This window comes from Lycium barbarum, chromosome 2 (assembly GCF_019175385.1).
Source record: "Lycium barbarum isolate Lr01 chromosome 2, ASM1917538v2, whole genome shotgun sequence".
NCBI classification, from domain to species: domain Eukaryota; kingdom Viridiplantae; phylum Streptophyta; class Magnoliopsida; order Solanales; family Solanaceae; genus Lycium; species Lycium barbarum.
Genome location: NC_083338.1, coordinates 49,425,020 through 49,438,940, shown reverse-complemented (window position 1 = coordinate 49,438,940; position 13,921 = coordinate 49,425,020). Strand labels below are relative to the sequence as shown.

At 37.2% G+C, this 13,921-nt stretch overlaps 1 protein-coding gene across 1 annotated transcript; it reads left to right on the top strand.

Annotated features, from left to right (window-relative positions):
• Positions 1 to 875: 875 nt before the first annotated feature.
• On the top strand, positions 876 to 4,472 carry LOC132628554 (uncharacterized). Its single transcript, XM_060344329.1, has 2 exons — positions 876 to 1,371; positions 4,027 to 4,472. Exons 1-2 carry the CDS (start codon positions 876 to 878, stop codon positions 4,470 to 4,472), a joined length of 942 nt encoding a protein of 313 aa, XP_060200312.1.
• Positions 4,473 to 13,921: the final 9,449 nt, after the last annotated feature.

Sequence of the window (13,921 nt, the reverse complement as noted above, 5' to 3'; positions counted from 1 at the left end):
AACAAGGGGCAACAATAAGATATAGAAAGAAAAACACAAAGCAATATGGAGGAAAAAGAAGGAAATATGTTGGACAAAGAAAGTCCAATACAATACAACAGGCAGCAATAGGTGGAAAATGATTCAGTGGTTCAAAAGAACTCCTTGCAATATGGAAATGAAGTGGATACTGGTGGAGAACAAGCAAGTGGCAGCCCAGTGGAAGAACAGACTCTTAAAAAACCTCCTGATGATAATCAAACTTCAGCACCACAGAGGTGTCAAACTGGTTCACCTGCAAACTCAATATTAATGGGTTTATCAGCAATTGCAGACACCCAAGATGTACAATTTGATACAGCTATTAGCAAGGAAAATAACAGTTATAATCACATTAGCAAAGAAAGAGCAGAGGTGGCAATCACAGGAGAGTCCACAAACAAGGCAGATGGGAAAAAAATGTTTCTCAAGAAGGTCATCACAACACTAACAGTAGAGAGAGCAGTAACAGGCAATATGAATCCTTTGAAAAGGAAACTGAACAAGAGATGAACATTGGTGGTGATGATGAGGAAGAAAATAAGATACTTGAGGAAATTTTCAAAATTGATAATTTTCCAAGACAAGATGCAAAGGCAAAAAAGGAAAACAGGCATAACAGACAGAGATAAAAGTGTACCCCCTAAGACAAATGGAGGGGTACAAACAAGGAAAACACTTGCCAAATCCACTTCACAATGAATTGTTCTCCCATTTGGAACATAAGGTTTGTTAACACTCAACAGGAATTTGAAAGAGTAGTTTTATTAAATAGGCAAAAACAATTCAATATGATAGCATGCATGGAACCATTTCAGCATGTTAGACACATTAACATGTATAGACTATGGTTTAATATGGAGACTGTTTCTTACAATATAAATGGGAAGATTTGGATATTCGTGGAAGTTGGAATTCAAGTGGAAATTTTGAAGGACACCGACCAACTACTGTCCTTCAAACTTACTCAACTGGATGGTGGACAAGATTTTGTAATGACTGTGATTTATGCTAGTACTGATAGAGATACCAGAAAAGCATTGTGTGAGGATTTATATGATATTGCTACTCATATAAATCTCCCTTGGCTGGTAGGAGGAGATTTTAATGTCATTACTGAAGCTGCAGAAAAATATGGTGGACTTCCAGTGCAGTTTGCAGAGACTGAAGATTTTAGGCACTGTATCAATTCTTGTCAACTAGCTGATCTTGGTTTTACTGGGAGTATGTTCACTTGGTGGAATGGAAGGTCCGATGAGGCTTGCATTTTTAAAAGATTGGATAGGTGTTTAGGGAATCAAGCACTGCAGAACATTTATCCAAATCTAGAAGTGGATCACCTTATTAAGCAAGGTTTAGATCATTCTCCATTGCTGATTTGTCACGACCCGACTAGGGGCCGTGACGGGTACCCGGGGCTACCCACCGAGCACCACTCGTTCTATTACTTATCATACTCAAATCATAAGAAAATCATTTTTCATTTGAAAACATAAATACTTTAATATACATAAGCCTTTCGGCTATCCAAATGATAATATATATATATATATATATATATATATATATATATATATATATATATATATATATACACACACACACACACACACACAATAACAACTTCGTGAGACCATATAACCCATATCTGCGTATCTACGAGCCTCTACTAGAGTGCTAGACATAGGGACGGGACAGGACCCCGTCGTGCCCAAAATATACATCTGTACACAAAAGAATAATCAAAGGCACCTCTGGAACAATGGAGTGCTCTGAAATCAGCTACTAGCTTCTACGAATCTGGATCAAGATCACCTTCCTGTCTACCTATGGGCATGAACACAGCGTCCAAAGAAAACAGACATCAGTACGAACATTGTACTGAGTATGAGAGGCATAAATAATAACAATACGTCAATGAGATAAAGGAAGCATCAAATAAGGAGCAACTGTATCTGACTGTCACTTAATAAAGAAATAATGCATGCTGGCTTACTTTATAGTTATCATCATATCATGTATGCATAAATGTATAAGCTGCCCGTCCATATCGGAATGGTGTGATAATCATTAGCCTGCGTCCAGGCCTCCCGCGCCCGGGGTATCATCTCATGCCGCCCACTAGTGGTGTCTGCCCATGCCATCTAGACATAGTGTATACGCTGCCCGCGTTAGCGGTGTCTGCCCGGCCATGTAGGCACGGTGTAATAGCATCATGTACATATCATATTCTCATCATATTATTACCATAATGCATGACTAGAAACTTAAGACAGTTATACTCTATCGGGGTGACATAAGGTCGTGAACCCTCAATTCCATTATGGAGCGTTTATAAGCATTCTGCCTCACCTTGAAGGAAATAGTATATAAGGTGAGTGTGTGCAATGAACAACATCATAACTATATAGGAACATCATCTCATGAACTCTAGTATCTTTAGACTTAAACTCATCATCATCATTATTGGGCTCATAATATATCTCTTATCTCACATGGTTATTCATGAGCATAGACTCTTAGTTTTTCCGGAATGTAGGAGAATCATGAAGAGGAAGGAAAAGTCATGCCACAGGATTCATGCCTTAGAAATAAAGGACTATCCTCACATACCTTTTCCGTTTAACTAATCTATCGCTTGCTTGTTCTCCTTCAATGTCCACGTGTCTACCTTCAAAAGAAGTCGCATGAAAATTAGCTAATTGATTACTTAAACGTGCTTACTAAAGCTAAATAAAATTGGGCAGCATTTCCTTTGTTTATACAACTTTCCCCATATTCTATATCAACTCCCAAACATTGATAACAACATTCACAATATCATAGGCAACAATCATCATTCATCTACATTATTCGCATTTCGCCATTTCACTCCAATTTCTCCATAATCATGGTCATAATTCATTATTGCATTTTCTCACATATAATACTTATTCCATGTTCTAAATGTCGTTTATAGCGTACTTATTATCACAACATACCAATAATCATGACTCAATCCAAACCTTTACCCAACAATGTCACTATTCCCACATTTATGACCCATTTTCTATATCTTTCTACAATTCAAGTGTCTTAGCCTTCTAATACTTCAAACAACATGGAATGATCATAAAACTTACCTTAGATGATGGGAGAATAATCCTTGAGTGAAACTTCTCTTCTTGCACCAAAACCCTAGCTCACTTCCCTTGAGTTTTCTTGGCTTAGATGAACTTTAATATGTTTTCTACACTTGATTTTGTGGATTTGGTATGGTTGATCATAGATTTTTCTTGGTTTCTTGTGGTGGAAGGGTGGAGAGAATTCTAGAGAATTCTTGAAGTGTGGAGGAGTGAAAATGAAATGAATTAAATGAGGGAGAGGTCCTTATATCATTTTAATTTCTGTCCCGACCAGAACATACGAACCAACATACGGTCCGTACATTTTATACGGGCCGTATGTCTGGCCGTAGATCTGGTCCAGTGAAGTGTGTCATTCTGGGCTGATTATACGGCCAGACATATGGCTAGTATAATTTATACGGCCAGTATGTTGGTCCGTATAATGCCCAGTTTGTCCGAACTCATTCTCGTTGACTCGTTTGATCTCCAATCCTTATGGAACCTTCTTGATACTTGTTTAACACCTCAATGCCAATCTAAGGGACGTTATCACTCGTCTCTGAAACATCTTTAAGCCGTCGTTAACTTGTCGCTCATAATTCTTACCCGACACGTAGCATATCCTTTACTTTCCTTAACAACCTTCTTCCCTTACGTCAAATGTCTTTGAATCTCGATTAGGATCATCAAATGCTATTTCTTTCTTATCACAACATCGTATACGTCGTGCACTTCGCTAGCCTATTCACCGTATGTTAACGGGAAATTTTCCAAGGTGTAACATGATTAACCTAAATCAAGACACTAGGCCTATTAAAAAATCTTTCAGGTTTTTGAATTTTTGGGTGGAGCATCACAAGTTTCAGGAGGTAGTGAAGCATAACTGGGTTCTAAAATATAGCTCAGATCCCTTCTATAACTTCCATCCCCCTTTCTATATGGAGCAAGGAAACCTATGGTGATATTTTCAAACAAATTGCTACATTGGAGGAGGTGGTCCAGATCCATGACCAAGAATTTGAACAACATCCCAGTAGTTTGAATAGAAAGAAATTACAGAAAGTCCAGGCTGATTTGATAAGGTTTTATGCTGTTGAGGAGAAGTTTTGGAAGCATAAGGTAGGGATGCAATGGTTTAAAGATGGGAATAGAAATACCAAATTTTTTCATGCTCATGTTAATGGAAAAAGGAGGAGATTACAACTTAAAAGAATTCAGGATAGTGGTGGAGTATGGCTAGAAGCAGAGGATGATATAGCAGGAGAGGCCATTAGATTCTTCACTAATCAATTCAGTGAAGAAAATATTCTTGATGCTTTGAGATGCTTAAGCACATACCCAAAATGATCACTGATGCTCAGAATGAAAAAATGCATGAACCACCAGAGGAAGAGGAGGTTAAAAAGGCTATTTTTGGTTTGAATGCTGACAGTGCTGGAGGCCCAGATGGATATACTGATAGATTTTTTCAGGCATGCTGGGATATTATTGGCAAGGATATGACCAAGATGGTGAGATATTTCTTTTGTGGCCATGAACTTCCCAAATATATTACATGCACTAATTTGGTGTTGATTCCAAAAAAGAAAGAGATTACTACTTTCTCAGACTTAAGGCCCATAAGTTTGAGTAACATTACCAGTAAGATTTTTTCCAGAATAATTCATGATAGAATGGTAGAGCTATTACCAGATCTTATTTCCCCTCAGCAATCTGGATTTGTCAAGGGTAGAAACATTATAGAGAATATTTTGTTCGTGCAAGAGATAGTACATGATTTAAGGATCAGAGGTAAGCCTGCTAATGTAGTCATTAAGCTTGACATGACAAAAGCTTATGACAGAGTATCTTGGTTATTCTTGACCAAGGTGCTAAGGAAGATGGGATTTGGAGAAAGGATGATTGATATGGTATTCAGGATTATATCTAATAATTGGTATTCAATTCTGATAAATGGACAGCCAAAAGGTTTTTTCAGATCCACAAGAGGGGTTAAACAAGGAGATCCTTTATCTCCCATACTATTTATACAGGCTGCTGAATGTTTAACTAAAGCCTTAAATGCACTGCATGGTAAAGAGGGATTCAAAGAGTTTCAATCACTTGGCATATGCCGATGATACAATAATTTTTACCTCTGCAGATGAACAGTCAATGAGATTGATTATGAAGACATTGACAGACTATGAGATGATCAGTGGGCAAAAAATCAACAAAGGGAAAAGTGTTGTTTATATGCATCATTCGGTGTCACAAAATATTGTTGATCTAGTACATAATGTGACTCAGATTCCAAGAAAAGAATTCCTATTCATTTATCTAGGGGTTCCTATTTTCTATGCTAGAAGACAATATGTATTTATCAAGAACTAGTGGAGAAAGTGCAAAACAGACTTAGCTCTTGGACTGGTAAATTGTTGTCAGTGGGAAGAAGAATCACCTTGATAAAGCATGTACTACAAAGTATGCCCATTCATCTACTCTCTGCTAGTGATCCACCAACTGAAGTTTTAGCTCAAATTCACAGGTCGTTTGCTAAATTATTTTGGAGTAACTCTGTTGGAAATTCTAGCAAACATTGGGCTACTTGGAAAACATTATGTCATCCACAAGAGGAAGGAGGGATGGGTTTCAGAAGCCTACAAGATGTGTCTAAGGCCTTATTTTCAAAGTTATGGTGGAATATGAGAACCAAGCAGTCTTTGTGGAGAACTTTCATGAGTAATAAATATTTAAAGAAGTTCCATGCTGTAACAGCACCTCAGAAGAATACTGGCACATATGTATGGAAGAAGATGCTCAAAGCTAGAGATGAGATTGAATAGGAGATTTGGTGGAAAGTTCAACAAGGAAACTCATACTTCTGGATGGATAATTGGACAGGTTTGGGACCCCTTTATCACATTATCCTGTAGAATTTGAATGGGATCCCACTGTGATTTTAGTTAAAGATGTAGCAGAGGATGGTCAGTAGAAGGTGGAGATGTTGAAGGAAGTATTACCTGATGATCTAGCAAATCATATTCTGAAGAACATCCTGCCCCCAGCAGAAGATAAGGAGGTGGACAAAGCGTACTGGAAAATGGAACCTAGAGGGAAATTCAATGTTGGATTAGCATTCCAATTACTTAGGCAAATGAGGGAACCTAGAAAATTATATAGGCAGATGTGGATCAAGGGGCTCCCTATAAATATATCATTTTTTATGTGGAGATTCTGGAAATTCAAGTTACCTCTGGATGACAAGCTAAAAACATGGGGACTTCAATTTCCTTCCAGGTTTTTTTGTTGTCAAAATCTAGAAATTGAAGATATCTCACATGTTTTTCTTCATGCTACTGATGCTCAGACTATTTGGAGGCATTTTTGCAGGCCAGTTGGAATAGATATTCAAAATTTGCATATTACCCAGGTCATAAATAAATGGTGGGAGTTACAAGTGAAACCTGAGGTCAAATACATTTTTCAGGCTGTTCCCGTAATTATACTCTGGGAGATTTGGAAGAGGAGGAATACATTAAGGCATGAGGGCAAGATGTCAACTACAAAGCTGATTTACCAGGTTATGCATACTCTAATATTATTCATGAAGGTGAGAAGAAGAAATTTCAAGTATGCTCTATATAATTGGAATTCTGTAGTGGATGCTTTAAATAGGTATTCTCAACCTATTAAAGCTACCACAGTACTATCGAGATTTCCTGATAGAGGATGGATTAAGGTTAATACTGATGGTGCTTCTAGAGGGAACCCTGGAAGAAGCTCTTGGGGATTCTGTGTGAGAGATGATAGTGGTGATGTTCTACAGGCACAGGCTCAGGAACTGAGGGATTCATTGAGTACTAATACTCAGGCTGAGGCTATGGCCATTCTTAAAGCTCTTAAGTTTTTGGATGATAGTCAGATGAATAAGTTTGTGATAGAAACTGATTCCTTGCTGCTTAAGAGCATTATTCAGAGAGTCTGGGAGGTTTCTTGGCAAATTGTCACCACAACGGAAGAGATCTGGAAACTGTTGGAAGGAAAGATAGTGGTGATTGAACATATTTTTAAGGAAGGAAATAAGGTAGCGAATCATTTAGCTAACCTTGATTTAGACAAAGGATATTTTGTTGCCACCAATTTCATGGAAATGGATATTTAAGGAAGGAGGTTGGTGAACAATGACAAATTGAGAGTACCATACATAAGGATCAGGAAATGCAGCAACTCATGACAGGAAGAGTAGAAAGGATTCTTGGAGGAGGTTCCCATATTCAAACCCTCTGGGGGAAGAATATGGAGGATCAATTTTATACTAATAGTGTTTTATTTGATGCAGGTACTAAAGATTTGGAAACATTGAGGACACGCAAAATCAGGAGAGCTTTGTCACACAAGGTTGGAAAAATAGTGAATTTGAGCAGCATATGCTTTATACTAAGACACCTGATGGTTGCATTTTGGGTGGTATTATTACCAATTGGTACTCATTCCCTTGTGCAAAAATCAGGCAATCACATAAATGCAGCTATATTCACAAATCAGACAAACATCAAGAACAAGGGAAAAACAGGAAAAACAACAAGAGAAAATGGGAATTTCCGACGTCGGGCCACATAGGATTATGGAATACAGGCTTCAATACACAGAAATTAACTCTAATCTTGGAAAATCGATACAAGAGAGAGTCGAAGAATATTGGGACAAAGAAACAGCACAAATCACAAAATGATAACAAGAACTGGACAAAGTAAATAGCAGAGAAATCAACAACCAACGATATCAACAACAAGCAATCGACAGATTAAAAACAAAGAAAACAACACACATACAGCAGCTACCAACATCAACTACAACAAACACCAACTGGATCTTGCAGACAACTAGCAAGAAAGAGGAGAACAAGAAGGAGATTTGCAACAAACCTTATAGATGAAACACCAGATTCAAGAACACAGAGAAGATGCAACACACATCAACTACAACAACAGTACCCATCACATTCGAGCTTCCAAAAGCTTTGTGCGAGCTTGCACGAACAGAAAAGCTTCATTTAGAGCGTGGATTTCACAGATATAGACCATCGGAGCTTTCGAGAATGGAGCTTGAATGGGTTCTCCGTTGTATACTTTACCAATTTAGAAACTTGGCTTTTGCTTTTTATTTTTTGCTTTGGACCTTTTTATTTTGTTGGATGAATTAAATAGTTAATAAAATAGTCATTGGACCCACTAATCCAGTGACCTTACCTTTAAAAAAAAGTTATAATCACTTTCGTTGGCGATTAAACATTTAGGTGCCGGTAAGTGGTCAATGGGGCAATTCTAAGAGTCTAATTGGAAAGCCACCATGTAATTGACTTTGAGTGTAATTGGTGTAATTACACAATTTTAACATCTTTGTTTCATTAAGTAATTGCTTGAACAATATATAACATGGTGTAATTAGAAGGGGGGGGGGGGGGGTAATTACACAATTTTAACATGTTTGTTTCACTAAGTAATTTCTTGCAAAATGTGTGGTTTTAGTTAGAATTTTATTAATTTAATTCAATTAAAATACTATTAATTTTAAAATCATATGTCATTTATTATTTACAACATTAGTTACAGATTTATGATTATTTAATACAATAGCTTCAGAGATAATATGTCTTTTGAATACCTAATTTTTATAAAGAAACATATTTGTTAAACATTAGATTTTTTATAATTAACTTTTAATGTTAAAATTTAATAGATCTAAATGTGTAAGAAAAAAAAATACTTTGCAAAGATTTTCATTAATAATTCTTATATTTACACAAAGGCACAATGCAACATGGACGTCGGATGTAAGTTTGTTGTAAGACACGAAAGTTAGATGTAAGTTGTTGTCTTAATGGGTAAGAAACATTGTCACGACCCAACCCGTGAATCGTCCGAGCACCCATACTATCCTCCTGGTGGGCGAACCCTTCCTTTAAGACAAAAAAAAAAAATCATTTATCATTTCAAAAATGTGGAAATAAGAAGAAAATATACTAACAGTCTCAATCTATATATATATATCTCAATAATGTGGAAGTACTAATACAAAAGTAAACTCAAAATCTGGTCTGAAACTAGTACAAGAGCCACTACTAATAATAACTACATAGTCTGAGTAGGAAACATAAATCCGAAAAGCTAATAATACTGTCTCGAAATAAGAAATGATAGGTATGATAAAAAGAGTCTCCGGGTTGCGTATCTGGAAAATGGCTCACCCTGGAGTCTTTATCAGGAGCCTCGAGTCACTCGCGAGGCCGAGAACTGGAACCGACAGCAAACTCTGCACTCAAGAAAAGTGCAACCAGTGTAGTATGAGTACAAACACACGTACTCGTAGGTATCAAAGGTCGACAACGATTAGTTCACATATATAAATAGAAAGAAATAGACAAGTAGAGCAGATAAGCAGTCAAGAACAGGTCATAACACATGTCAAGTAAAGATCAAATGATAAGTATAAGTGCCAAGTCTGTCACGACCCCAACCGGAGGGCCATGATGGGTACCCGAAGCTAACCCACCGAGCATCACTGAACATACATCTCATACTTATTTCTAGGTGGGCCACAAAGCTAGCTCATGGGCGTCATAATCTGTAAGGGCATATATCACAAGATAATGACACATCGCTATATAATCATCAATAACTATGCCCATAAACATAAGCCAACAAGGCTGCCAAAATATAATACAACAATATGAACTGATAACGATATGGGACTTCTAGCTACACACATCTGTCTACGAGCCTCTATATAGAATACAGGAATCCAGAAAGACGGGGCAGGGCTCCGCCATGCCCAAGTATATACACAAAGAGTCATACCAATAAACTGCAGCTCCGAAACAAATGGAGCGCTCCTGAGACTCCGCTGATAAATCTCCTAAGGATCAAATCTGTCACCCTACTTTCCTGCGGGCATGAACGCAGCGTCCACAAGAAAGGACGTCAGTACGAGCAATGTACTGAGTATGTAAGGAATGAATAGCAACATAACAAGAGATAGGGAACATAACACGAAATAAAGAGATAACCTGTACATCTGAATGCCTCTTAGGCAGATACCATGCATGCTTAGCCTTTTCACAAAAACATTTCTCATACATATATAACATAATAGTGCTGCGGAACGTGCAGCCCGATCCATAAATATATTATATCATCATTATATACCCATATATCCCGCGTCCGGGATGATATCATAGTATGCCAACTGATCAGGTGGTTACGCGCGTATAACGCCGTCACCCTTTTTCCCATACCTCACATACATATAATATACACGTATATAATGCCGTCATCTTTTCTCATATCATATATACATATATAATATAAGTAGCATGCATGAGAACCCAATTAAAAGCTACTACTTTATCAGAGTGACGTAAGGTCGGTAACCTCCGATTTATATTATTGAACAATCATCATCGCTATATCTCACCTTGAAGGGACAACTATCATAATGTGAGATCAACAACAATAAATAAAATCAAGAAAATCATGAAATAAGCTCAATAATCTCATAATAGCATCAAATCCATAAACTTTGGAATCTCTAGAATGGGATCATCATTATCATCATAGAAAACATCTATCTTAAGCATCACAAGAACTTTGAGAATTATGAATTTCTAGCTTTTTGGGAATAAGGATGTTATGGAAAGCATGTGTGGATTCATAAGAAAAGAATCATGCCTTTAGAAAGAAAGAGATTAGCCTTAACATACCTTTTTGGTCTCCTACTACTTAACGCTTATCCTCCCAAGCTCGTAGATCTACATTCAAGAGAATTCATACTATTGTTAGGCTTATCGTCGTATGCTTATCTTAAGCCTTCAAATTAAATCCTTTTAGAATCTGCCGAAATTCAGGCAGCATCTCCCCTGTTTATATCCCTAGCTCGAAATCACAATACCAACAACCAACAACAATAACAAAAACACTAGCATCAACAACATCATCATCAATACCAAAATACTCCATAAAACATCCCACACGATGTTTTCCCAATGTCTCAACCAATCACTAGCCTTTACGAAGCCTTAACAACGAAATCTCCATAATACCATTCATAATATCAAAAATAGAGAGTATCGTTACCTCAATCAAAGTTGGAAGAGCTTGAAATCTTATTTATCTTCAATATATTCCTTCGTCCAGTCAGGATTTGATGTTTAGAACAAGAGCTACAATATCCTATACACTGCCCGAGACTCGTTGATGGCTAACTTTAACACTTTATGACCAAAATTTGCATATGGACTTGTAGGAATATGTATGTATGTTATGGAATGGTCTAGAGTTGGAAAAATGACCAAAACAATGACCAAAAGGGTCCTTTTATACTTGCCAAGGTCGGTTCCACCGACCTAGAATGTTCATGCACTGTAGCTGCGCGTTCGCGCACTGTAGCTGCACGCGCCTCTAGTCCGCCGGCCTAACTTGTAACATCTATAACTCTCTACTCCGATGTCATATCGACGAGCAGTTTTTTGCATTGGAAACTAGATTCAATGAAATTCAATTTAGGATTTTGTTCCACCTCAAAACTCCTGATATACTAGGAGATATACTTCTCTAAAGTTGACCCAAAATTCTGCCAAATTTTTGACAAACTTATTTTCTTCGATTTGGTTGATCCCAGAACCTTTTGACACTTGCTTAACACTTGTTAAGAGTATTCCTTAACCTTATAAGGGTTCCATGACCTCTCCGACCTTATGTTAATTTACTCACGACTCAAACGACGTGCATATTTTTGAGGCGTAACATTCTCCCCCCTTTAAAAACATTCGTCCTCGAATGTTAAACTCTTAGAGATCTTATGGAAGTTTCGGTAGAGCTTCCTCTATAGCTATAGTACTACCAACCTGAAGGTTATAATGTCTCAATCTAGATCTCCTTTAGTAAGGGAGACAAATGCGGATACTTGGATCTCATATCTTTCTTAACTTCTCAAGTCATCTCTTCTACCATCACATATTTCTCACAGTACTATTACCAAGGCTACATCTCTTGTTTTTTTTAATCCACAATCCTAGAACTTTGACGATCTGAGAGGGTAGTAGGGACTTCCTCATACGATAATTGTTCTATACCCCAAATATCATCAATTGGTACAACTATGGGGGATTTCTCAATACACTTGCGATGCATAGACATGTAAAAGGATGAATATAAAAATTTCAATTTTGAGGGTAAATCTAGTAGGTTCTTCGACCATCATCTTGCGAAGTCTAAGATATCCAAGGGTCATACTTACCTTCCTTATTACTTTTCATAAATTTCTTCAGGATGAGATTCCAGATTTCAAACAATCTGACATTCTCCCATTCTTATAGAGCTTCATATGAGCCATATGGATATTTGAATGATGACTAATACCATATGCAAATTCAATCCATGCTAACCGGTCATCCTAATTTTCTTCAAGGTTCTAATATACATGCTCATGATATATCCTTGGATGTCGAAAGTGTGCTCTACTTACCCACTTATCTCAAGGTGGGAAAGAATACTGGAGTAATCTATATTCTTTAGGTTTCTCTGTATATACTGATCCTCATGTGCTAGTAGAGAACTGAATGTTATGCCCCAAAACCCACCCTGGACGTAACAGGCATCCGATGCTACAAACAACACCGGAAGCACCTTATAAAATAATTAAACATCAAGTTCCTTTTTAATAATCTTTCCTTATTAAATTAAACAAAGTTATATGTAACTGCATATCAGGATCATAATTATGAAATAAAATCAGCGGCAGTCTAATATAAGTAAATAGTCATAAACGTGGAAAACACCCATTCAGTCGTACGAGACTTTGACAATCTACCCACAATTCTGACAACTATCTATGGAGCTACTAAGAGAGACAACAATCATCTAACTTCGGGACGCAGCCCAGAAATCTAGAATAATAAATGAAATAGGAAGTGTCCTACGAACAAGGATGTGGGCTCACCAAATCAACAACAGCAACAACTTCTCCTAAGCGTCGAGAGTATCACGAACCTGCTCTTCTCCGTTACCTAACATACCATCAAAAATAATAATGGTATGCCTGAGTACTTTCGTACTCAGTGAGTGCCTCGGGGACAACAAGTAATGTAAAAATAAAATATAATAATACATAAAGAAATCAGCTCTGAAAAGATAGTATAAAGACAGTTATTCCCCTTTGTGATTCTTAATATCATTTGTTAAACAACTTACAAAGCCATTTCAAAATCCCAGTTTCAATTATGCTTTAAATCAATCAGGCATAAATACCAGTTCCATAATAAAGATGGATATCACAATCTCCCATATAGGCCCAACTCAATATCAACAACACTGCGCAATACACCAGAATATGGATTCACGGTGGCTACTCTTCCTCCCGAATAGAAAGGCCATTAATACACCCCAGGTAGCGAACCCAGAAGTGGCCACTCTTCCCCCCGAATGGCAAGGCAATTAATATACTAAGATCCATAGTGGATACTCTTCCTCTCGAATAGCAAGGCAAAACACAAAACCAATTTTCAAGGAAATCAAGTCAACAATGGTTTTTCAAGTTCATTATGCCAGTCTGAAAGAATGTTTATTTCAAGGAATGCCTTGCAAACACTTATCATATCATGCAGCTTATAAGGTTTATACATTCTATGTTTAATGTGGGCTTGTCCCCTCACGTACATTAACCATTAATCAAAACATGTAATATATTTCAAGAGTGTAAAACCAGTTCATCATATCATTCAAAACATGCTTTTATAAAGAATCGATCTTTCAAGAGAG

What these genes read in the sequence shown, in the direction of transcription:
- LOC132628554 (XM_060344329.1), top strand. Translation starts at nt 876, where the DNA reads ATGGAGACTGTTTCTTACAATATAAATGGGAAGATTTGGATATTCGTG. An exon ending in GGATCACCTTATTAAGCAAG is followed by an intron (nt 1,372 to 4,026) that starts GTTTAGATCATT and finishes TCTAAAATATAG; the next exon opens with CTCAGATCCCTTCTATAACT.